A 26,805-nucleotide genomic window follows, 5' to 3' on the forward strand; every position below is an offset into this window, starting at 1 on the left:
AATCAACGGGAAAAGAACTCAGCTGATTGACGGTCGTCAGGTGGCATGGCTGTGATTGGTCGAACGCGACCTCAGACCCGCCTAGTAACTACCCCTGATTGGTCGATGGCGTGTTCTGCCCCCACCTACCTAGTCTATCACATTCGTCCCTATAACATGCCCACAGACCGAAAACGTGACTGTTTGGAGCACAGGCTACCGGACTACTGTACATCTGCATTGTAAATGGCACGTGTGTAGCTTTTCGTTTCCTTTTTTTTTTTTTTGCCAAGCAACCCATATCTATATTAAGAAAACGATCTGAATGCTATAGATGATAACAACTATAGTTTTAGTAGACTTCTCTAAATGATGCTTGGTAAAGCTGCTTTTTCAATTGAATATGATACATTAGGTAATACCAATTCAAAACTATGTAGGTTGGATAATACAACATTTTCTGACATACAATCTAATAATATCACCGAGCGAGCGAGCGGAGGGATTTAAACATTGACGTTCACTGAGTCAAATCTGCTGACGTCACTTGCTTGCGAATCCACTCCGTACAGAATGAACATGACGTTGATTTCAGCAATGAATGTTTTACTGTACGTTTACGCTAAAGGTTATGTGCATATTAATATATACGTTTGTGTCAATTCTTCGCTACATGAAAACGTTAAAACCAGTTTATAAAAATAAATCGACACCAAAACCACATCACTTTATACCCAACACAGTTACTGGGTAATCTTGTCACTTCAAATGTCACACTTCTCACCCCACAAATATTCTCAGTGCTCTTCTACAGACGTTGATGACAGGCAGCTTTTTCATTGATACAGGAGAAAAACCCACACAAAATTGTTTTCATAAGTTGTACCTTTTATTAAAAAACGTTAAAAAAGCTACAATGCTCATATAAAATGTTTATACTCTATACTAGTTTAAGATCATACAATAAAAAAAAACCTCTTAGAATTTAAGTGAGACACAATGTAGAAGAAAACAATTATCAAAACATAACCTATAATTTGCACAAACATAGTTTATGCAAAACTCTACTTTAGACAAAATCAAATAATATATATGTAACAACTGGGGAAAATGTTGGATAACATAAAACCATCTCTTGTTGACTGATTTTAAAGTATAAAAAAAAGAATACTGTACTAAATGCATTTTAAACACTTCATACATAGAAAGTGTGTTATGACACTCAATGCATAGAACTAGACAAATGCCTTCTCATTATGAGGGGTCTAGAGGACTAATAGACAGATATACTTAAGCCATTCACCCATATTAAAACAGTTAACTTGCTTAAAATCAATACTTAAACCAATGATTGGTGCAAATCAACTTACAAAGCACTAATTCTGTGACCGATTTACTATGAGCAAAAGGCTTCGGCCAATCAGTCCCCTAGAGTTAAAAAGCCACCCTGAGTTTGACCACAGCCAACACTCACCGTTTGCAGTAAATAAATTAAATAAATTAAGTCACAATATAGAATGGGTTGGCCCCATTATACTTCATTTGTTGGTTAGACAAAATATAATAACTTTGACATCTAACAACAAACAAAACCTACGGCTGAGCTGATTGACAGCCAACTGCAATCAAACCTTGAGAGGAAAAAAAAAAATACTTGTGCAAACAAGCACATAAATGTAAAACATGCATCATTGTATGTATATTTGGTGCTTTTTGCATACTGTAGTATTCAATTAAGTTCCTTCAGTTTATGGATTTTGATAAACAGAAAAGTTGTTGAGTTGCACATAAGAATCTTATCTCTTCATTTAAAATCAATTTGCAGAACATGTACATAATGTACAGTAACATAATACAAGAAGAATCTATTGTAAAAAATATATATTTATGTACACATTTTAGACAATCTTTTGTCTCCTTATGAAAATATCCCAAGCTTTACAACGTTTGTATACATCTTGTTCTGCTCTCTGTAGTGTCATGAGTATAACAAATAAATTAAAAAAACAAAAAAACACCATGTCTGGACAGACAAATACAGAAAAAAAATATTAAAACATACAAAGGGTATGCAAATAATATGACTATGGTCAGCTCATAAAATCAAGGCCATCCTTCACAAGACATCAACTCTTTTCCCTGAAAGGACTCCAGACTTTACTTGCTTTCCATATGGAACAGAAAAGCCATTAACATTAAGACAAGTGTGTAAGTCTCTGAATAAGGTCTAACCTAAGATCCTACAATGATTTCCATGATGTGATCCAGTTCATTAAGATCAGAACGACAGTTTGGTGTGGACACTATAGAAGGGGAACCGTGTGAAGGTCCCAAGCTGTCAAGGAGGTCATAAGGGCCCATCTTGGGTGCACTCTGCATGCCGGTCAGCATGGTGTCCAGATCATAGTAGGAAGGGTCCACGTCTGAGAATAGCTCCTCAAGAGCAGAGTCTGGACCCGGTGAACCGTTTTTTATTTCAAATGTCCCAAAAACTTGTCCAATGGTCTTTGGACCCTCTGTGGAAGTCTCATCCTCAGTATCTATCTCCTCATCTTCCCCTGAACCAAGTCTAGAGTCTTCAAGGACCTCTTCGTCCCTCTCTATGCCACTGAGCTCATTCTTCTCCCAGCACTGGCCCATACGCCCTGCCAGGTACACATTAGAGACAGTATCTCTAACTGAAACGGAGCACAGCGTCTCATCAGCTACCACCTCCTCTTCACGGCAACCTTCGTAGCTGATGACAGAAAAGACCTTAGGTTCTGCATCCTGCTCCCGTGACCGGCATAGGACCTCAGTGGCCACCAAACGCTCAGAGGGGCTCTGGCTTGCATTGCAGAATGCTTCAGTGACCATATGCCAGCTGCCATCATGGGTCATCTCCTCCTGAATCTGCCTGACCGTGTTGGCAATGAGAACCGAGCGGCAGAGGTTGGGCTCCACCAGCATGTGGCATAACTGCAGCTTAATAAGGGACATGTCCAGAAGCGACTGCCGTTGCAAGCTGTACGAAGACGCCACCCTGGCACCTACCAGGCCTTCGTCGGATATCTCTTCACCACCATCGGAGAATTTACGCTTGGTGCCCTTGGAGAACATGTTTAGCCTACAGACAAAAAAAAAAAGGAGTGACGGTCAGTTCACATTCATCCATTCCTGTTAAGGGAATCAAAGTTAATCCTGACAATATCAGAACTGTAGTATAAAAACAATAGAAATGTCAATGGCAAAGGTTAAATTCAAGAAGCAATATTCTATGAAAATGCAGTTAAGTGCATTCAGCCTAAATAAAAAACATACAAACAACAAATCCAAAGTGAAATTATTCTCTTAGAACACTTAAATAGTATAAAAATGTGCAGTGAATAAATAAATAAATACATACATACATACACATATATATATATATATAATCATGGAAATTTAAATGTATGACTAATTACTTGCATATTAGAATGATAAATTCTATTCTAAATTATATACCGGACCGTGGTAATTAGAGCCTAATAAACTACGGATAAAAAAAAAAAAAGCTTTAGTCTAATTGAAAATTAGATCAATAGCAACAATAAACTCATACAATTTTAAGGCCACAGATAACCTTACATTCATGATCCTCAGCCACCTAAATTATGAAAATGCATTTTGTAATGTAGATCTTTGCCCATGATGGGGATCAATTTTTAAAAAAGTAATCTACACTAATCTTTATCACTATTACTGATTTAGCTAATAAAATGTTGGAATTGTGCTTCAAGCCTTTGAATATGAATAAAAATGGAGGTGAAAGTAGATACCCCAAACAGAAAGTCTAATGTGGAGAGCCACAGTACTGAGACGAGGACTCCCTGTCTCCGTGGCCAGCCAACCAGGGTTACAGGAGCCTAAAAGTAACAAACATGCATCCAGTATAGGAAAAACACATGACACCAACCAGCATGACAAAGCACATTATCTGTCATCACACCAGCTCTTGACCGACTGAGTGTGTATGTATGCAGGGAGTAGGGAGGGGGCACAGGGACCTCTGATCAGCTACTTTTGTCAAATACTGGTGGGTAGGTGAGAGGTGGGGAAGACATAAGACGAAAGCTAAACAATGGTAATGAGTTACATTTTACACATCAAACTTTATGCAAAACAAGCAAACCAACAAATCCATTGAGTGCAAGCACACAAAAAAATCCACCACATATATTGCAAAGTCATTTCATGTTAAGAGGGATGACTTAACATAATGGAGATGATTTGCTTGACAGTTACCAAGATCACACACAATAATTTTTAACCCATAACCACATTGTTAACCAGATATATTAATGGCATGGTGGTTTGCCTACCTGAAGCATGGGTGACATCCCAACACTGTTGAAAAAAAGACCAGAGTGCAAGCTGACACATATCCGCAGCAACTAAAACTACAACCAACATTTCGTACACCAGCACTGTATTCTGTTTATAATAGAGTGCTGCAGGAATGAGTCCTAAAACCCAGAAACGAGTTAGCATTTTTAACCTCTGGTTCCATCATCCAGAAGTCATTAGGTTTCTGGATAAATGCCTAAAAAATAAAGTCTGGTTAACAAAAGCGCAAAATATCTCCATTCACGTTTTATTCTATGACATTAAATATATCAGTAATACCCCACTCATGATTTTTACGCTTTTGTGCGTCTTGAAAAAGGTGGTTGCTAACAAGTTGCTAAATGGGCCTATATACGCTGCCAAGGATATTAAACGTCATCATGTCGAACAGGAAAACTCCTCTACTGCTTTTACAGACTCATTGTATTTATATTCAACCATTAGAACTCAAACTTTCCAAATTGTAGATTTTAAAGAATAAAAGATTTGTCTGAGACTCAGTGATGGTGACGTTGAAGTCAAGTAACCATGGTATAGTTAAGTTTATAGTCTAACTTTAGCTTTTTACTTCTGTCAATTGCATTTAGGCATCAAAATCCATAAAGGTTGTTTTCATTTGTGATGATTATGAAGAACAAAACGGGTGAGAATCATTAACTTTTGTTCATCACAGAGCTTATTTTATGCAATTTTCTAAACGTCAATGTAAACATCCTACTCGTTTTTTGTCAAGAAAACCAGGGTAATGCTAAGTTGCTAACATCTAGACTGGTCTATCTGACTAGTTATCCCTGCAACACTCTATATCTAGAAAGATTTTCAGGAGATATGTGCCCTTAGGTATGAGAGTTACGGTTTTCTACAGAACTGGTATTCTACATTTTAAGTTGTGACACAAAATTAATCAAAAGAGATGTATATATATATTTTAAAAATCAGTAAACAATCCTTCCAGTAGCTGGAGTCTAAACTACATCAAACTTACAGCGAAGGGGGCAATGGGTAATTCATCCACAGTGAACGTATCATACAGGCTCCACCCAGACAGACTCACTTCCCCTCCCCCACCGCACTGACGTGGTCAAAAGTGCGCTACTGGGTAAGTAACACAATAAATAAAAACCAGTGAAATAAACACCCAAACTCTTAATACGAAGGTTCGATAAACAATAATCCACTAAATGAATATAAAAAGGAGGTTACTCACAGACTCCCTGACATGTGAGACGGGGAAACAAAGGTATAAACCTCTCTGCTGAGACGACAAAGATGGAAGCCATTTTGATTTTTCAAACGGGTCCGCTGGCTAGTCAACTTCGCCTCGTTTACGGCCAACCCAAACAGCATCTTCAACTTTTCCACATGTTTACCGTGTCGACAAAATGCACATGAGAGTGAAATATATACTTCGGAAACACACATGACATGTAAAGGCAAATAACAGGGGCGGCTAAACATGGACCGCACGGTCACTTCCGCAAACATGCCGCTTTTCGAAATCGACCGCGCATTTAACCACCGCGGATCGAGATCTTCTAAAGCGGTGCGACTACATCAAATAGATTTTATTTAAATCACACATCTCAGTAGGCTAAGACTTACCTCGTGTTCTTTTGGTGGCGAGCGTCATAAGCGTTTCGTAGGCCTGGTTTAATACTGAAGCTGCAGCTCCTTCGGCCTCTCCAGCACAGATTGCAGTGAGCATAGCATACGGCAAGCAGCAAGAGGCAGCTGCAGCAGTGAAAGGGCCGATGGGGGCGGACGCTTGCATCTTGATCGACAGCAGGCCATCGCAGAAACGGGGAGCCCCGAACAAAAGCGTCTGTGATTTTACCCATGGGCCCCAACTTCAACAATGCACATCTTGTTTTTGAGGAATCTTGAAAATCAAATGGACATGCACGAATTTATGATTTCACAAACTACACACGAGTTATTTATTAGTTCTATTTCTCAACCATTCAAACTGCAGCCCAAAGACATTCAGAAAATCAATTAACATTTACATTTGAAAGATTAACTTTTTATTGAAAGTAAGTTACAGTAAATTGAAGACAGTGCCAGAAATTAACTTAATATTATGTCTATATTTTCACAATATACACGTTTTAATTAAACGTTTAATTTAAACAGGGTTGTTTTTAACCTTTGTTAAGATGTATTCCTTTAGTAGGCTATAAGCTAAGAGAGACTGGACATTGGAAGAGATACAAACTGTAAAACTATGAAAATAAAAATAAAGCAACATACTGAGGAAAAACTAAATATCGTATTTTTTTAATCTTGGGAAACAGCTGGGAATTTTCAGAGGTATTTTTATGTCACTGCCCTTTGTCAAATCGAATGATTTAAATTAAATCAAAGCAGATTCATTATTATATAATAATAAATTATATACATTATAAATTATTATAACATATTTGTAATATCTTGTGCATTCACTTTTACAGTTCTGCTAAGGGTGAAGTTTACTGTTTTTCAAATGATAGTGTATAGTAATTCTGCACATGATTTTGACCAAATGCTAATGGAAAATAACACCCAACTGTGACTTAAATGTACAAAATGCAAGTATTATTTTATTATAAGTATTTGGTTAATTTGGCTGGGGCACTGGAAAATACTAAGCCGTCTGCCTTCAGTGGTCTGGCAGTATAAACAATAACATGATTCATGGTTTTCCATATTCTGAAGAAGTGAGCTAGGACTTTCATTGCTATAATACTGTGAGGTTAGTCTCTGGTACTCCATTAAATTGTTTCAATTTCAATCAAAAGGACAGACCCTTTTTTGCCAGTTTGCAGTGAATTTGCGTTCCTCCTCAGTGACTAACAGTGACTGTCTTAAAGGGTTAGTTCACCCAAAAATAAAAATTCTGTCATTAATTACTCACCCTCATGTCGTTCCAAACCCGTAAGAATTTTGTTCATCTTCGGAACACAAATTAAGATCTTTTTACTGAAATCTGAAAGCTTTCTGTCCCTCAGCTATGCAACTACCACTTTGACACTTCACAAAAAGTTCATAAAGAGATCATAAAACTAATCTATATGAATTAAGCAGTTTAGTCCAAATTTTCTGAAGAAACTTGATCGCTTTATATGAAGTACAGATTTAATTTAGGATTTTATTTACATATAAACCGAACCTGCTTAACGCGCAAGAACACACCTCTTGTGGAAGCTCAAATTTGCTGTGTAACACACAAGAATGAACCTCATTGTGTGGTATTAAAAAGCAACTTGTATTATGAAGCAAATGTTCATTTATAATGCAAATTTTAGATGTACATGAGTTCTGGGCAGGTCTAACTTTGTTGGGTAGTTTGGTTATGTGACCACACACATTTATTTCCTGATACTGCCATCTTAACACAAGGATGACGTCAAAGCTCAAAAGTTAATTTTTGAATAGCTCATGCATTTTTTTACACATTATTTTGTAAGGGTTATCCATACATACACATTGAAATTATATTAATACATTTATTCTGTTGTCAGACTGCAGATAAATGAAGACGTCACAATTGTGACCAGTGGTATAGCACAGGGAGTCTATGTCCCCTATATGTTATTCTGTGTTATTCTTATGAACTCTCTTTCAGACTGAACTTGAGTCAAGTTTTGGATTTACTTGACATTGGTGATCCATGGCCTGTCTGTCTGTCTATCACGTTTCAGCTGGGGTTGCCACCTCTGAGAGTGAAAAGCGAAAAGACACTAGACACCACCGAAAAGTTCTAGTGTAAAATCACAAACCTGACACTCAATCTCTCCCATATACCAGGCAACCCAAATTTAGTGAATCAGGATTTTTATTTCTTATGCATGGTATTTTTATTTCTTATGTATATATTATGTTGTGATTATTTTATCATTATTTTAACACCTGTTCTATGTAAAGCACTTTGAATTACCATTGTTAATGAAATGTGCTATATAAATAAACTTGACTATATATCTATCTGGATGCTATTGTGTCCTTTTTGAAACTGTTTACTTATTTGTTAATGGAATAAAACACTAATTTCAACTATTTATCCCAGTCTTTAAACAAATTGCTGGAGGTTTGTCCTTTTACAAGTGCCTTAACAAAAAACAAAAAACCTCCCTGTGTTCTGCCACCGGTCACAATTGTGACCAGACATAAAACAGGTTTTTTTTTCATGGACTTTTCAAAAATATTTTTTTACATAATTGACATTGATTGTTTAATATCCTTACAAATATAATGTCATCTCTCTGGGAAAAATTTGTGATTAAATGGGTTAGTGTAGTAGGCCTATCTGATTAAAACATCTCTGTTATATTCTCTACTAGAAGAAGAAAGTTTAAGATCGAAACTGAATCTAGATTAATTGTTCTCTATTTAGTGTCTCCATCTAGTGGTTTTATTGGTGGGAAAACCCACATACTAAATGACACGCGTTCATAGCCTTACGTTTACACAGTAGCCTCGAATCTTATTTTACGCGTTTTCTTTCTTTCTTTTCATGTCTGCGCGCAAGACTATTTCTAAATAGTTATATTTCAAACGCAATGGAATTGTGACAAACGTGCACTTTGAACAAACAAGCTGTAAAATAGACCAAAGGTCAGAATTCTTTGAACGTTTCCTCTGACTATGAAGCACACACGGATTGTCATCAGGTAAATACAAAAATATGTTTTTAAATCCTGTATTTACAAAAATATGTTTTTAAATCCTGTATTTAAACTGTATTTGTGTTCTTTGTGTATTTCATGATTCTTTTTTTATCACGGAAGCCTAAGTTTTACACCAATTGTTACTTTCACTTTCACTCTCTTTTTAGATTTCACAACACACTACTTTTCTAACAACGACAACATCAAGACAAATCTTTTACAGTGTTTTAGAACGTGCTGTCAGCAAAATGGCAGAGGCTATACTCGGAGATCACGACCAGTACAGCTGCTCGGTATGTTTGGACTTGCTGAACGATCCCGTGACAATTCCTTGTGGACACAGTTACTGTAGGAGCTGTATCAATGAATGCTGGAATACAAAGGATCAGAAAGGGACCTATAAATGTCCACAATGCAGACAGGCCTTCAATTCAAAGCCTCCACTCAACAAAAATACAATGCTTGCTGAAATAATGGAGAAACTGAGGAGCACAAAGCTACAAGTGTCAGACGCTGCTCGAAGTCTTGCTGGACCTGGAGAGATTGCATGTGATTTCTGTGCTGGAGAAGTGTTCAAAGCTGTCAAGTCTTGTCTGGAGTGTCGAGCCTCTTACTGTGAAATGCACGTACATCCACACTATAACGTTCCAGCCCTGAAGAAACACAAGCTGGTGAAAGCTACCGTCATGCCAATATGCCCTAAACATGACAAGCTCCTTGAGGTTTACTGTAGGACAGACCAGAATTGTGTCTGCATGCACTGCTTGATGGATGACCATAAGGGCCACGACACAGTGCCATCTACAATAGAGCGCAATGAGAAACAGGTGAAGATATCCATCATTACTATTTCAATGACTCAAAACTTAACCTAATTACAAAATGCTATTCACAAACATTTTCAGTGAGATTAAACAGACTGATTGTTTTGCCCTTAGATGAAACTCACAGACACCCAGACAGAAGTCAAGCAGACAATCCAGGCAAAAGAAAAAGAGCTGCAGAAGATGAAAATGGACATCACATCCCATTCAGTAAGTTCTGGTTCAAATAACATTAACATTTAAACAGAACGACTCTGCATTAATCAGCTGACACAAGGGTTAATCACTGGGATGATGGATCTTGTAATTGTAAACAACATTGAAGAGATAACATTTAGATTTTTCTTTGGTTCTCTTCAGGATTCTGCAAAGGATGCTGTGAAGGACAGTAAGAGAGTCTTTACTGATTTAGTCAAACTTATTGAGAAAAGAAGCAATGAGGTGATTGAAAAGATAAAAGCTCAAGAAAAGGCTGATCTGGATCACGGTGCAAAACTACAACAGAATCTGGAGGGGGAAATTACTGAGTTGAAGAAGAGGGAAGGAGTCCTAGAGACACTTCTACAGACAGATGACAACGTCCACTTTCTTCAGGTACAACCACCATAAGCAATGTGATTATATATGAAGAGCCAGCATTATAAGGGCTGTTCAAATATTTGACATTTATAAAAGTGTGACTATTGCCAGTTCTATTAATTCATTTTTGAATATTTTACCCCCACAGAATTATGAGTCTATGTCCTCGTCATCTGGATCTGATGAGTTCCCCAGTCTCTCATTTCAGCCTGGCTGCTCCTTTGAGGACTTATCCAAACTTGTACGTGAACTTACTGGGAGACTGCAGACTACTTGCATACAGGAAATAAACCAAACAATTAATAAAGGTAAATTTATTAATTAATAAATTAATTTCATGATTTCTTGCATCTAATTGTATTTATGAGTGTTGAAATGTTTCCTGTAATCTTTTATTTTCAGTGTCAGATTTGTCAACAAAGAGGCCTCCATTTGACATTGAAGTTGGAGACAGAGTCCGCGTGAAGCCATCTGTTGTTATTCCAGCACACAAATGGGGATCAGTTTCTTACAGTAGTATTGGTGTTGTCAAAAGTGAGAGCAGAGACTGATATTGATCTGATAGTTTATATTAGGCTTGAAAAATTCCTGCCATTTGCAATATATATTATATATATATATATATATATAAAAATATATATTGCAGTCTCACTAAATGCCTATCTTACTACAGAGTGAGAAAATGGGACATAGTGTATATTAATTATTTTTTTGTTTTTACTTCTGCAGAAATTCAGGGCAAGCTTTTGACTGTAGATTTCCCCGAACAGAAAAACTGGACTGGTGTAGTTTCAGAAATGGAGCGTGTGACCAGTGCTGGTTCAGGTAATATACTGTATTCATGACACAAAAACATGTGCAACATCAAACTGTTAGAATATTACATATGGCAACTGAGCAGTTCTTGTTTCAGATTTGTTAACAAAGAACTCAGTCGACATCAATGTTGGAGACAGGGTCAGAGTAAAACCCTCCATAACTACCCCAAAAAACAACTGGGGTAGAAACGTCACTCATGAGAGTGTGGGTGTGGTAAAAGGCAAGAGATATACAATTTTCCTTGCACAAATCATTTTTTATCAAAAAATCCTCCCTTAAGTACAAGTGTTACAATATAACCTTGTTCTGTTTAGACATTAAAGGTGATAACAGTCTGGTTGTTGACTTCCCTGGACATGCAAACTGGAAGGGATTACTCTCTGAAATGGAGCGAGTAACTAATGATGATGAACTAATGATGAACGGTAAATAGGTTTGAAAAGTCAGCTCAAGCAGAAATATGAGTCCAAGCTTTAAATATCTAGATATCTGTAAATATCAGTTGTTGATATCTAGATAACTCTAAATATCTGTAAATATCAGTTGTTCATCTGAAGAATGAGGCTTAAAGTGTTTAAAACAACCACATTTGATCTGTGAGAATAATCTATGAGTCTTCCATCAAACACTCATCTCAGACCTCTATGTGACATTTCAGGACCTTCAAGTCTAGACTCCAATATTAAGATTGGAGACAAAGTCCGTGTGAAGCCGTCTGTTGTTACTCCAACACACAAATGGGGAGCAGTCACTCACAAAAGCATTGGTGTTGTTAAAAGTAAGAGCATACATCACTTATATTCATATGTAGTCATGCAAATGTCTCAAAATGATAAATGGGGACATAAATGATTGTAGGATCACTGAAAGAGTAAGAAAAAGCAGCATATTTTATATTAATAATTTGTTTTACATTTGCAGAAATTCATGATGAGTCTTTGACTGTAGATTTCCTTGAGCAAAAAAACTGGACTGGTATGGTTTCAGAAATGGAGATTGTGGCCAGCGCTGGTTCAGGTAATTTACTGTATTTAAAGACATTGTCATTCAAATAACTGCAGACATATTCTTCGAATTTGTCAACAATAAGCGCTCTAGTTGTCATCAAGGTCCAACCTTGATGTCAACTAGAGTGAATATTGTTGACAAATTTCAGAGTGAAAGCTTCTATTACCACCCCAAAACATAACTGAGTGCTTATGTCACAGGGGTGAGCGATTTACCGGTAGAAATTTGTCAACCAGTAGAGATTTTGGACTATCATCTCTATCGCGGTTACGCTCACTCAACTACAAGTGTTGCTGTGCTGCATTGTCACAAAAGCTTATCGTTTACATGCGTTTTTAAGCATTGCGGTTTAAAAGAAAGTGATTTTAAGCAATAAGTAGCAAAAGAGAACTAATTTCGCTATTTGCACGCACTGTCAGAGAGACACGAGCACATAAAGCCGCTGCTCATAGAGTGTGTGAGTACTGAACTCTTTCTCTGAGTTCTTTTGGTCGCACAATTGGGCTTCAATGGTTAAATACACATAGGCTATGTTCACACTGTCAGTCCAAATCCGCTTATTTGCGTATCCGATTGGAATCTGATCTAAAATTATACATTTTAGTGCATCAGCTGCAGTATAGAGGGGTTTGCAATACAGATGTTGTCTTATTTTCAACATGACATTGTGCAGCCGCCGCGCTGTACTACTGCACCTTCTGAGGCAGCGGCAGAACCGTAGGAGGCTGGATGAGCAGCTTTATTCCGTGCTGTCGTTTCCGCCGTTTTCAAAACATGTCTCCGTTATATTGTCATTTTCTGCTCGACCGGCACTTTGCAACAACAAAACCGCAGACATGTTAAGACAGGTTTGGCTTAATGGAGACTCGGGGAAACTTTATTATCTTTAACATTGTTGATTCCACAACACATAAACACACCACTGGCCCTCACAATAACTTAAACTCTCACAAATAGTATTCACACGCTCTCCAGAGCTCTCCAAACTCTCTCGTGCTGCCCAAGTCTCCAGATAGTCTCTCTCCACCGCATGTCCTCCTCCAGGTGGCTATATGCTGTCTCCACGCCCATTACTGGAAACAAGACACAGGTGTTCATTATTTGCACTTGACCCACTTACTGTATGCCTAGCTTGCCTCCCAACTCTCTCTCCCGTCATAGACCTCGCTAAACCACGCCCTCCCCCAGCACACTGACATTTACGCTTTTCGTGGCATGAGAAAGTCACATAAACTGAAATCCGATCAGAGCAGGCAGACGGAAACGGATTTCCAGAAATCCAATTTGAATAGGATTTCAAACCACATATGAATGTGGCTCGAAACAGATGTTGTAAAAATCACATTTGTTGGGGTAACAGTTTAGGACCCAGGACCAGTAATGAAAAATTAAGACCAAGACAAATTTAAAGACAAATTTACTGAAGAATAGTTTGCAGTTTCATCAGCAGAAGCCAGCTTCAAGTCTCACAAGGAGTTTGTAGGCCGCGCTCCCACTCTACCAGATTTTCGTATTTACAATTTCTCAACAGTTTTACTCTTTTCAAGGTCTAGCCTCGTTATTACAGCAAGTTGAATGATTCTGATTGGCTAAGAGAAAATAGACAGTTATGGTAAATTTCCACACATTGTCAGTTAATCAGATTCACGTGTCAACAAGTGATCTATGGATGTTTTCACCCCGGAATTAGGCACATAGTGACCTTCCATATAGTGACCTTCCAGATATTTCATATGTGGAAGCCGGGCTAATCAAATCAAATCAAATTAACTTTATTTATATATTGTTTCATGCAGATTGTTTCAAAGCAGCTTCACAGTGTTAAACAGGAAAATAATGCAACAGAATTTGATTCGGCTGTACAGCCGCTTTGGAGAAAACGGTGATGTCATCAGCTCATTTCAATTATCATACTGCCCATGAGAACCACCTGAGGGCACTCCACTGGTGAATTGTGACATAGGCAAAAAGGTCATACACAGGAAAGCAGTCCAAACAGGCAAACAAGGCAGGAGAGACAGGCAAAAGGGTAATCCACGGAACGGGCAAGTAATTAAAGACCAAGATACATGAAACCAGGGAAACGCTCAGAATCAGGGCCGGCCCTGACCAATTTGCTGCCCTAGGCAAGATTTTATTTGGTGCCCCTTGTATCAAGGTTTAGCACTACACGTTATCAGTCTAAGTTGTGGAAACACTCATACAGTTTTATTTTTGTAATGCATTGATGTTTTATTTTTATTGTTGTTGTTTTATATGATGTCCAGTTCATTCTACCCCATCATTATGTTCATGATATTATTATTATTATTTTATTTTTTAAAGGCTGATGATAGTTAAACTATACAAAAATAGCACCTACGCCACATTACAGCCTAAACACAAAGAGCAAGAGTGCATCTAGCATTCATGCACAAACTATTCATTGAGAACTAGCAAAAGTGTTTGTTTTCCAGTAGATGGCAGCAATCTTACACTTGACTATGAGCATTCATGTTTTCACCAGGAATTAAACTGTGAAATTTAGATATTTAATGTGAATTTTACCTAAAATGTTGCTATTTTGTTATTCTGTTGCCTCTGGCTTGGCGTGCTCAGTTGGGGACACTAAATTTTTCAACTAAACATCGAAATAAATCTAAATAATAAACTAAATTAACCATTTAAACTAAATTACTGATCGAATTATTGATCTAAAGCCCACACTGTCACTGTATGATAATTGAAATGAACTGATGACATCAACGTTTTTTCCAGAATGGCTATACAGCTGAATAAAATTATGTTGCATTTTTTTCCTGTTTAACACTGTAAAGCTGCTTTGAAACAATCTACATTGTTAAAAGCGCTGTATAAATAAAGTTGACTTGACTATTTTAAATGAACCTGTATATAAATATCATTACTAATTTTGGCAAATACATTTTAAAATGGCTATATATCCCCTTAAAACTGCAGAGTAAAAACATTAAGCTATTAAAAAAAGTGATATTACATGCGTTTAAAAAAAAAAAAAATTTTTTTTTTTTTTACAAAATCACACTGGCTGTGTGGCCTCTGGAGAACCCAGAACAGCTGCTTGCATAGTTTAAGGTAAAAATAACGAATTAAATTAGCGAACATTAGTATTTTACCACTATGCAATTAGATACACTGTTCATTCATTAGCCTACATCACTTTACTTCGGTCTTTACACTGCAAAAAAAATGCTCTTCTTATTTAGTATTTATTTCTTGTTTCCAGTATAAAATCTAAAAATTCTTAAATCAAGATGCCTTTACTAGATAAGTAAAATGACATTAGATATTTTTTCTTATTTTCTAGGGGAAAAAAATCAAAATGAAGTGAGTTTTTTGCTTAAAACAAGCAAAATTATCTGCCAATGGGGTGAGAAAAATAATCTTATTTCTGTTTGGGAAAGAAACAAGATTTCAATCAGGAACAAGATTATTTTTCTCACCCCATTGGCAGATCATTTTGCTTGTTATAAGCAAAAAACTCACTTCATTTTGATTTTATTTTCAAGAAAACATATCTTATGTCATTTAACTTATCTAGTAAATGCATCTTGATTTAAGAATTTTTAGATATTTAGACTAGAAACAAGACACAAATACTAAGTAAGAAGAGCAGTGTATCCCTTATCTTCCCTGCTTCAGAGGGCTTCTGTCTTTTTTGACACTACAATTCGGCCATCCGTCATAAATAATCAGGCAACTTTCACTGAGTCTACACCTGGCGCGAGCGGCCAAGCACCCTAAAAAATAAAAGCAATCCTGTCTACTTTGGATGCGGCGAAAGGCGGCGCGACACAACAAATTCCCCTAACGTTAAACTGATTGCACGTTATATTTCTGACGCACTTCAAGTAGCTCGGCGGGGGGAGATTGATGCGGCGGACTGGGAAGAGGCGGGGGACGCTTTTTTTGCGCTTTATTTGGTAATATTTCAAATGAATATTAATAAAATATCGGTAATACATTTTGGCGCCCCTAAGGATGAGTGGCGCCCCTAGCATTTGCCTATTCCGCCTATGCCACGGGCCGGCCCTGCTCAGAATTGCAGTAGAAACACTAAACAAGACTTAGCAATGATTGACAGAATGAACAGGCTTATATAGGGTGAGCTAACTAGGTAATGGGGTGCAGGTGGATGTAATCAATGGGTGTTGAAGAGTCCGGGCAAAGGATTATGGGAGATGTAGTCCTTGATGGAGTGACAGTCTGGAGTGGAGTGCCCTCAGGTGGTTCTCATGGGCACTCACACTGGTGAATTGTGACACATACATTGACAATGTTGGCAGATCAGTAATTTAGTTGATGTATGTATTCGAAAGATCGGAGTCATCATGCCGGAGACGGGTTTATTGAGGATGACGTGTCGATTAAACAATTATTAAATAGGAATATTCAAACCAAGTGAGTAAGCACTGTTACTGCAATCCTGGCATGGGCCAGACCCTTAGTCACTCCTCAGAGACCAAATACAAACTTTAGAAAACATATATGAAGAAACAATCAGTGGTTCTATTGATTAAGTAATATCATAACTGGAAATAATCATTAAAAATCATTATAAAAATATAGGAGGATAAATATTGATGAATGCGTTGATTAAAAATGTAATCAGGATACATCTATATATATATATATATACAGTGAGGAAAATAAGTATTTGAACACCCTGCTATTTTGCAATTTCTCCCACTTAGAAATCATGGAGGGGTCTGAAATTGTCATCGTTGGTGCTTGTCCACTGTGAGAGACATAATAAAAAAAAAATGCTTTTTTTACTATTTATTTGTATGATACAGCTGCAAATAAGTATTTGAACACCTGAGAAAATCAATGTTAATAAATTGGTACAGTAGCCTTTGTTTGCAATTAAAGAGGTCAAACATTTCCTGTAGTTTTTCACCAGGTTTGCACACACTGCAGGAGGGATTTTGGCCCACTCCTCCACACAGATCTTCTCTAGATCAGTCAGGTTTCTGGCCTGTCGCTGAGAAACACGGAGTTTGAGCTCCCTCCAAAGATTCTCTATTGGGTTTAGGTCTGGAGACTGGCTAGGCCATGCCAGAACCTTGATATGCTTCTTACAGAGCCACTCCTAGGTTATCCTGGCTGTGTGCTTCGGCTTCGGGTCATTGTCATGTTGGAAGACCCAGCCTCGACCCATTTTCAATGCTCTAACTGAGGGAAGGAGGTTGTTCCCCAAAATCTTGCAATACATGGCCCCGGTCATCCTCTCCTTAATACAGTGCAGTCGCCCTGTCCCATGTGCAGAAAAACACCCCCAAAGCATGATGCTACCACCCCCATGCTTCACAGTAGGGATGGTGTTCTTGGGATGGTACTCATCATTCTTCTTCCTCCAAACACGTTTAGTGGAATTATGACCAAAAAGTTATATTTTGGTCTCATCTGACCACATGACTTTCTCCCATGACTCCTCTGGATCATCCAAATGGTCATTGGCAAACTTAAGACGGGCCTGGACATGTGCTGGTTTAAGCAGGGAACCTTCAGTGCCATGCATGATTTCAAACCATGGCGTCTTAGTGTATTACCAACAGTAACCTTGGAAACGGTGGTCCCAGCTCTTTTCAGGTCATTGACCAGCTCCTCTCGTGTAGTTCTGGGCTGATTTCTCACCTTTCTTAGGATCATTGAGACCCCACGAGGTGAGATCTTGCATGGAGCCCCAGTCCGAGGGAGATTGACAGTCATGTTTAGCTTCTTCCATTTTCTAATGATTGCTCCAACAGTGGACCTTTTTCACCAAGCTGCTTGGCAATTTCCCCGTAGCCCTTTCCAGCCTTGTGGAGGTGTACAATTTTGTCTCTAGTATCTTTGGACAGCTCTTTGGTCTTGGCCATGTTAGTAGTTGGATTCTTACTGATTGTATGGGGTGGACAGGTGTCTTTTTGCAGCTAACGACCTCAAACAGGTGCATCTAATTTAGGATAATAAATGGAGTGGAGGTGGACATTTTAACCCCATACCTGTCACCCCCCTTTTTGAGCATTTCGTGAAAATGCACTACCCAAACTTAAATGGTTGTAATTCATGAACCCTTTGGACTAAAGACTTATGTTTGGTCTCTTTTAAAAGAAGACACTTGGCAGATTATTGCTGAAGTGAAAAAATTATAGAATTAAATTATATAAAAGTTATTGAAATTTAAGTTTATTGTTATAAAAATATAATAAAATAAATATTATTTATTTTATTAAAAAATATATAAATTAATATAGGTTTCAGCCTAAAAAAGACAGAAAGTCAAAGCCAAAATTCTAACCAAAATTTTAGGTCAAAAACTCAAAAAATTAGTTTTCTGTAAGACTTTTAGCTGCATAACCTCCAAAATCCACTAGGGGTTAGACACACCATATTGGTGATTCCTAAAGATTGATCTGGCAGATATTCTCTATATATAATATTATTTTCTGAATATTTTGGCTAAATTCTAGAATCAATGTTTATGTTATGAACTTTTAGCATGAAAATCAAAGTTTGAATGATTAAAGGCAGACTAACAGGTCTTTGAGGGTCAGAATTCTAGCTGATAGACAGGTGTTCAAATACTTATTTGCAGCTGTATCATACAAATAAATAGTTAAAAAAATCATACATTGTGATTTCTGGATTTTTGTTTTTAGATTATGTCTCTCACAGTGGACATGCACCTACGATGACAATTTCAGACCCCTCCATGATTTCTAAGTGGGAGAACTTGCAAAATAGCAGGGTTTTCAAATACTTATTTTCCTCACTGTGTATGTATGTATGTATATATATATATATATATATATATATATATATATATATATATATATATATATATATATATATATAGGGACGCCACAATTCTCAATATAATATTAAACGGTTTTGCTTTTCATTAATTATTTTTCTACAAATTCTATAATTTGCCTCCATCCCAATACTGAACAACGCGACATACATTCACATCACACGTTAGTGGTAGAGTTATACTCACGGAACACTATAGTTTTTCACAATCACGAAAGTTCATTATTTGCATGAGTTTTAAAGCCTTGCCGGCTCAATTACGTGCACGGTTTTAACATGCGCTTTTCAGAGCGCGCGCACTAAAAGCCTGTCAAACACGTGATCACTGAACTAAGTAGTCGTCTTACTGCGCTAATACTGTCAAATACACACAAGGTTAACATAAACACAGTCGGTTATGTCTAAAATTAAAGTAAAATCGCATGCGTGTCTGTATATTAGATGCACGCAGGTCTTAAATTGACAACAGGGCAGTAGTGAACACGCGGTCCTTAAAGGGACAGTTCACCTCTAAAATGATGTCATTATTTACTCACTCTAATATTGTTCCAAACCTGTATTCATTTCTCGATGACAGAATTTTCATTTTTGAGTGAAATATCCCTTTAATGTTAATACAACAACAAAAGACAAAGAGAAAATCACTCACTGCTCTTGACTGAAATAGTAATACAGTAGCTAAGAATCAGTGTATATTTTATAGTGAAGGCTATGTAGTGTTTTATTTTTACATTCATTCATTCAATTTCATACTTAAATGCTGCTGTACTGCTCTGAGCTGCCAGTGTAAATCTTTATATATATTTATTTTATATTATCCAATACACTAGGAATGTGTACAAGGGTTTTTAATTATTTTAGGTAAAATAAAGAAAGAGTATTGCAATAAAAAATTGTCTTTTTTCTCTTTAACCTCTTGCTGTTCCTGTCGCCTAAGAATAGAATAACAAAAAATGTATGTGACAAGCCATCAGAACCGAACCGAACCGAACCGAAAACCGTGGTTAAAAACAGAGGTATGTATTGAACCGTGGACTAACTGTATTGTTGCATCCCTAATATATATATATATATATATATATATATATATATATATATATATATATATATATATATATATATATATATATATATATAGAGGTATAGGTATATTGAAGCGGCAGTGGATTTCAGAATCCGCCCCTTTCACATTTAATGTGATTTTTGGCCATTCAAGCTTGCTAAATCTGATTGGATTTCAATCGGATATGCACAAAAATCAGATTTGGACTGACAGTCTGAACGTAGCCATAGTTACGTGCAAGTATCCTTGTAAACAGTCATTTAAGTCTTAAGTGAATGTAATCAGTTGGGAAAGAAAATGCATGTGTAACAGTATATTGGATTCATGCATTCGCTTTTAAAGTGACAGCAGCCTAATATACCAGCTGTGGTCTGTTTCAACAAAAGAGAGAAAATCTCACTGCTCTTGACTGAATCACTTTTCCAACTCTTTGTAATACTGTGAAGACTATGCAGTGTTTTTTAATTTTTATACATTTGATTAGGCCTTCTTTATACAATTTATGTAGAATTTCTTAATTCTAGTGCTTGAAATTTTTCAGGTTTTTTCATTTGCGTCTTTGTCTATTGTAGTTTGTTGTCCTATTGCTTGTAATTAGTTTATTTGTTCTTATTTTATCACTGACTGTTTACTTCTGTAAGCTTGAGAGGGGCTTTTTTACTTAGGCTAAGGCTACTATTAGTTTTTTTGTGATATTGACTTTTGGTTCATAGAATTATGAAAATTTCAGTAGTATCAAAAATTTTGATATAATAAAAAAAACGTATTTAACTCAAAAGTAACTATATTGTAATATGTATCGTTACAATGAAATAAAGTTTCTCAAATTGTGATATAAGATTTTGATCGTATCGCCCACCCCTTTGTCACATAAAAATGTTGGTGTGATAAAAGGCAAGATCTGTTTTTCCCCCTCAAATAATTAATCTATTATTAAGCAATCCTCACTCAAGTGTATGCTTCACAATATGAACTTGTTCTCTGTTTAGACATCAAATGTGATGGTAGTCTGATTGTTGACTTCCCTGAACATACAAATTGGAACGAAATTTACTCTGAAATGGAGCTAGTAACCAAAGATGATGAGTTTGGTAATAATACACAGAATCATTACATTGTGTCAGTGACATGTAAGTAGTAGCTATTAAATATCCTCTCAGACCTTCGTAACACTTTGCATTTTAGGATCTTCAAGTCTGGAGTCTAATATTAAGATTGGAGACAAAGTCTGCGTGAAACCATCTGTTGTTACTCCAACACACAAATGGGGAGCAGTCACTCACAAAAGCATTGGTGTTGTTAAAAGTAGGTGATGTGATTGTATTAATTTAATATAAATCAAATGATCAAATTTTTTTGTTGACGCACAGTATTTCACAGAGTGAGAATAAAATACATATGTTTGAGGAGTTGATGATGATTTTGATAATTTATTTTTAAATTCTGCAGAAATTCAGGGTGAGTCTTTGATTGTAGATTTCCCTGAGCATAAAAACTGGACTGGTATAGTTTTAGAAATGGAGCTTGTGACTGGCACTGGTACAGGTAATCTTCCTATGCAAGTTTTTACATCTGATTGTACTTGTAAGTGAAAATGGTTTCTGTAATATTTTACTTATTTCAGATTTGTCAACAAAAAACATTTCAGTCGACATCAAGGTTGGAGACAGAGTCAGAGTGAAACCTTCCGTAATTACTCCAAAACATAATTGGGGCGAACATGTCACACACAAGAGTGTGGGTGTGGTGAAAGGCAAGATCTGTGTATTATTCTCATAGACGGGACAAACTTAAGGAGATATAAACTACTAATATTTTTTACATATTCACAGTACATTCACATTTAGTATACATGGATTTGCTCTTGGAAAAGTTTTTATTTTAAGTAGGTTTCTCCTCTGATCTGGCTAGATATCAAATTTGAGGATGTGATTGTGGAATTCCCAAAACACAAAGGCTGGAAAGGGATTCTCTCTGAGATGGAATTGATAAATGATTCAGGTCAGTTACCTTAAGACATTTTATTCTGAACTAGTTTTTGTTTGTGACCAACCTGCAACTAAACTCCTAAGCCTTTCTGTTATAATTGTCTAGAGGCTGACGTTTCAGGATCTTCCTAGATCAAGATGATGTGACTATGGACTTCCCTGCTCACCTTTTGCTTTTGTGACTGAGTTTTGATCACAGAAACGTGCCCATGTCTTTTTTTGCAAATTTGTAGTCACGTGTCTCTTCCAGACAATTCATTTTTGTTCACATCTGTCTTACAGGCCTTCTGAACTAAGGAGAGTTATTTGATTAGACTTGTTCACATTTTGTTCTGTTCTTTATGTTGACTCATATGATTGCATATTTTAATGTAGCTACATGGGTGCTGTAGTTAGAACAAATATATTTTACATGTCTTTCTTAAGAGGTATATAGACAGACATTGATTCAGCTCAGGGAATGTGCATACAGATCATTTTGTTCATTCAGCTTTACTTTAATAATAATCTTAACAAATTATTAATTAATTATACATTTAATAATAATAATTTAACTGTCAAAATACCATAAACAAATGCAAATAGTGCAGCTATTACTATCTTTGTATTTTGAGTGAATTTAATAAACTGTGCTCTTATATTCTTTTGATTGAACTTAATAAACTGTGCTCTTATATTCAACCTGTGGTCAAAACTAGTGCCCCCCCCCCCCCCCCCCCCATACATAATGTACCTGTGCCTTGTTTCCCCCCACTAATTGGTTGTGCCAAATAAACAATCATGCAGAAGCTAATTGTTATTGCTAATAAATTATTTGTGTTGACCAACAGTTTAGTTTGTATGCATTTTCCCATTTCCCATCCTGCTCTGTGGCTGCGTGACTTGCGTATTTACGCTCTTTATTGTGTGGCATAAACGCTAAAACTATATATTGTTTGGTGTTTGGAAAAGAGGACAAGGAATATGTAACATGTAGGTTAAATACTTTGGAGTTCGTAAGTACTCATTTTAAGAGGAGTTTTTAATGTTCACATTTATTTACAGCAGATATTAATAGAGAATGGGAACGTGACGTCAGCAACGCAATGCATTCGTGGACTTTAGGACACAGACTCTACATTAGAGAATTAGTGGAGAGTAGTGGAGGTAGACGTCAAAACTTGTATTATTCAGTTAAAAACACATTTGAATGCTGAACGCTTGCTGTGTTATGGACTACTTTTCTTTGTTGTTTATACTGCTAAATATAACTTGCTCTTCACCATATATTGTTTAATATTGCCTATCACGTTAAATTTGACATTGCTAGCTTTTAATCTAAATCACTATCACAACGTGTTAGCATTTCACTAGCCTGTTAGCCTGCCATCCGTGCATCCGGGTCTCCTGTGCCTTTTACTAGTCCATCAAACAACTGTGGTGAGTTGGATTAATCAACAAACACAGTAAGCCATGTCATCTTCTCCTGTTATTGTCACTTGCACTGCCTGTTACATGTTTAGCATATCCTTCTCTGTCAGCGAACAGGGCTTTACATGTGATAAATGCAAGGAGATAGTCAGGCTGATGGAGAAGATTTCAGAATTAGAGACACACATCCAGACTTTACTTGAGAATAGTGAGAATGTAAAAGTTTTAGACACTGTTTTGGATGCGACTAGTTTAGCAAACTCTGTACATTGTTCGGTTCCGGCTGTAGAGCCCGTGCAGGGCAACTGGGCGACTGTGAGACGGCATAGTCGGCGGATCAAAAAAACGCTCTTCCGTTCCGATTAGAACATCAAACAGGTTCTCCCCACTCAGTGACGCACCTGCTGAGTATCCTGTTGAAAGTGCCCTAGTTATTGGTGATTCTATTACACGGAACGTGAAAATAGAGACACCAGCCACCATAGTCACATGTTTACCGGGAGCCAGAGCACCTGACATCAAAGCAAATTTAATTGGAACAATTGGAAAAGCTTTTGGGGCCTGACCTGTTGAAAAAAGATGGCATCCATCCTTCCTGGGGTGGTGCCGCTCTTCTCTCTAGTAATTTGGCACATGGTCTTAGAGCTAAACCTTGACTTACTGGGGCCCAGGTCAGGAAGCAGACAGACTGGCTAAACCGACCGTCTGCTAGCTGTCTCACGTCACAGAAGTCAGATAAATCCCAACACATAGAGACTCTTTCACCTGGATATTATCACATAGAGACTGTGTCTGTTCCCCGAATTACTAAATACAAAAAAACATCAAAACCATTCAACGGTAAAAATGTAATTGATGTCCAACAAATAAACAACAGATATAATACAGATGAACAAATGATAAAGCTTGGGTTGCTGAATATTCAATCCCTTTCCCCAAAAGTGCTTATTGTTAATGATATGATTACAGATAATAATCTAGATGTGCTGTGTTTGACAGAAACCTGGCTAAAACCTGACGACTACATTACTTTAAATGAGTCCACCCCAAAATAATTTTTTTTTAAACACGAGCCACATCTGAAAGATAAGGGGGAGGTGTTGCTGTAATTTATAATAATATCTTCAGTATTACTCAGAAGTCTAGTTTCCACTTTATAATTCCTTTGAAGTTTTGGTGCTTTATGTAACGTTATGTAGTGAAATTGATAAATCCCGTTTGACAATTGTGTTGGCTACTGTATACAGGCCACCAGGGCACAATACAGACTTTACCAAAGAATTTGCAGATTTTCTATCAGAGTTAGTACTGACTGCAGATAAAGTACTAATTGTTGGTGATTTTAATATCCATGTAGACAAGCATTGACACATTGGGATTGGCATTTAGAGACCTTCTAAACTACTGGAGTTAGGCAACACGTGTCAGGACCCACTCATCGCCATAATCATACTTTAGACCTAATATTGTCACATGGAATAAATGTTGATGCCGTTGAAATTCTGCAGCAGAGCGATTAATTTAGTTCAGTTAGAGAACAGACACTACAATTAAAAACTGAACGTGTCTTTTCAATAAAGTGTGAGTGAGCCGAACGAAAGGCACGGCACAGGCGCAGCAGGAGCCAGATTTCATTCATCACAAGAGCGAAGAGCTGAGCAGAGCTGAGGTAAGCGTGGCAGTCATTCTCGGCTCATGTCCAGTCTGGCACGTTTTTAGATCATGCCTATGGAAGCTAAACTTTAATAGGAATTCATTGAAAAGTTGAAACACTCACTTTGCTATCGCTCCGTTATTAATGCCCGAGCCGAGTGGCTGTGCGCATTTACATTCTGTGAGTGAGATCCCTCCCCTGTGGGTGGGTTGAAAACATGCAGAACTAGCTCCTGTAATCTCTAGCCTCTGGAAAAAAAATACTCAAATGACGCAAAATGACGATATTTGCATCATCAGAGGATTTTTTTCCAGAAATAAAATTCATAATTCTCTCATCTCAGGGGGATATGAAAGTACTATAATTTGATTATACTACCGGGTTTCTACTGATACAAAGCTTAATGCTAATCGCTGAAGTAACCCTTTAATTTAGCTAAGGCTGCAAAGCCGTCCCCTCGCATCAAATATGGCACTATCACTGCCGCCACTAAAGATTGCTTTGTAAATAATTTTCCTCATCAGTTTCATCTCTTCAGCATCCCAGATAGCCTAGAGGCTAGAGGAACTCGATGTTGCAACAGGATCTATTGACTCTCTCTTTTCCAGCACTTTAGACAAAGTTGCTCCCCTGCGCTTAAAGAAGATTAAAGACAGTGTTTCCCACAGATTAGAAACCAATTTGTGGAGGTGGGGGCGGGGGTTGGTGGGGGTTGATGTTTGGGGGTTGGTGATTGGCACAAATATCGATTTCGATATTGATTCAGTATCAATTCTTATGTATATAGCCTACTGTACATATAGGGAAAAACAAGTTTGCCTTTTTAGCACTATTTTAAACTTTTCTTGGGTTCAATTATATTTGCTCGCATTCATTAATATTCACTTGTGTGTGTGCTTATATAAGTATCATTAAAAAATATTAGGATGTAAGTTATTAACGTTTTAAAATTTAACATTTAAAGAAATCTAGTGTTTGATCATATCTAAATATTTATTAAAATGCAAAACCTAAAAATAAGTAAGCAGTTATGATCTGCAATACTTTTTTGAGCAACTAGACACATGTATATTTATTAAAGAGCCATACAGGCACCTAGTAGGTAAACCATGGCATTACAAATTAAATGTATTATTTTTCCAGCCACAAAATGACTCTAATTTGCCTCTTTGCATTGGAATTCTCTATTTTAACCTTAATTACACTAATTGTAATATAAATAAGAAAAATATTAGGAGAAAAATATTTTAATTCATTAAATGGTCATTAATGGACCATAATTATTGCACAAATAGTAGGCCTATTTAGTACCAAAATATCTCGTCAAAATATTCAATAAATATTATTAAACTAAAATATAGAACATTTATTTAATTGAAAAATAGTTAAGGTGTATGGTCACATTTGACCACCAATGAGTATGAGTGTGAGCAATTAGTAAGGAATACCTGAGGGCTAAATACAAGAAAAATATTAAAATTAATGTTAACAATGTTGCATCTCCATCACTCTCCAATATAATTATACTGTAAATAGTTGAGCAATTTTAACCATATAAACTAAATTACTGATCCAATTGCTGTTCTAAAGCCCACATTGTCACTGTATGATAATTGAAATGAACTGATGACATCACCGTTTTCTCCGGAGCGGC

The 26,805-nt window shown here is 36.8% G+C and overlaps 2 protein-coding genes across 13 annotated transcripts; one reads left to right on the forward strand and one right to left on the reverse strand.

Annotated features, from left to right (window-relative positions):
• Positions 1-853: 853 nt before the first annotated feature.
• On the reverse strand, positions 854-6,053 carry cdca4 (cell division cycle associated 4). Of its 11 annotated transcripts, XM_079832121.1 has the most exons (6): positions 5,947-6,043; positions 5,552-5,697; positions 5,330-5,439; positions 4,320-4,344; positions 3,777-3,863; positions 854-3,085 (listed from the first exon to the last, which is right to left on the reverse strand). In XM_079832121.1, the coding sequence occupies exon 6, from the start codon at positions 3,076-3,078 to the stop codon at positions 2,212-2,214; it is 867 nt and encodes a 288-aa protein (XP_079688247.1). In that variant the 5' UTR covers positions 3,079-3,085; positions 3,777-3,863; positions 4,320-4,344; positions 5,330-5,439; positions 5,552-5,697; positions 5,947-6,043; the 3' UTR covers positions 854-2,211. The 11 variants fall into 11 exon arrangements, with proteins under 11 accessions (XP_079688247.1, XP_079688241.1, XP_079688246.1 ...); XM_079832115.1 differs by lacking the exon at positions 5,330-5,439; XM_079832120.1 differs by lacking the exon at positions 3,777-3,863.
• Positions 6,054-8,736: 2,683 nt separating this feature from the next.
• On the forward strand, positions 8,737-22,769 carry LOC307135229 (uncharacterized protein). Of its 2 annotated transcripts, XM_079831489.1 has the most exons (17): positions 8,737-8,993; positions 9,158-9,817; positions 9,929-10,024; positions 10,175-10,408; positions 10,542-10,701; positions 10,796-10,927; positions 11,123-11,218; positions 11,307-11,432; positions 11,527-11,637; positions 11,871-11,990; positions 12,134-12,229; positions 21,089-21,190; positions 21,285-21,404; positions 21,549-21,644; positions 21,724-21,852; positions 22,011-22,100; positions 22,194-22,769. In XM_079831489.1, the coding sequence occupies exons 2-17, from the start codon at positions 9,239-9,241 to the stop codon at positions 22,217-22,219; spliced, it is 2,313 nt and encodes a 770-aa protein (XP_079687615.1). In that variant the 5' UTR covers positions 8,737-8,993; positions 9,158-9,238; the 3' UTR covers positions 22,220-22,769. The 2 variants fall into 2 exon arrangements, with proteins under 2 accessions (XP_079687615.1, XP_079687616.1); XM_079831490.1 differs by lacking the exon at positions 21,089-21,190.
• Positions 22,770-26,805: the final 4,036 nt, after the last annotated feature.

Source organism: Gobio gobio (genome assembly GCF_949357685.1).
Source record: "Gobio gobio genome assembly, chromosome: 12".
NCBI classification, from domain to species: Eukaryota; Metazoa; Chordata; class Actinopteri; order Cypriniformes; family Gobionidae; genus Gobio; species Gobio gobio.

Excerpts from the sequence above, each read along its gene's own strand:
- cdca4 (XM_079832113.1), bottom strand. The coding sequence starts at position 5,624 with ATGGCTTCCATCTTTGTCGTCTCAGCAGAGAGGTTTATACCTTTGTTT. Across the intron at positions 4,345-5,551 it reads TCTCACATGTCAGGGAGTCT|TGTTGGGATGTCACCCATGC; the intron begins GTGAGTAACCTC and ends TTTTTTCAACAG. Across the intron at positions 3,086-4,319 it reads GGATGTCACCCATGCTTCAG|GCTAAACATGTTCTCCAAGG; the intron begins GTAGGCAAACCA and ends TTTTGTCTGTAG.
- LOC307135229 (XM_079831489.1), top strand. The coding sequence starts at position 9,239 with ATGGCAGAGGCTATACTCGGAGATCACGACCAGTACAGCTGCTCGGTA. Across the intron at positions 10,702-10,795 it reads AAACCAAACAATTAATAAAG|TGTCAGATTTGTCAACAAAG; the intron begins GTAAATTTATTA and ends TTTTATTTTCAG. Across the intron at positions 21,645-21,723 it reads TGTGACTGGCACTGGTACAG|ATTTGTCAACAAAAAACATT; the intron begins GTAATCTTCCTA and ends TACTTATTTCAG.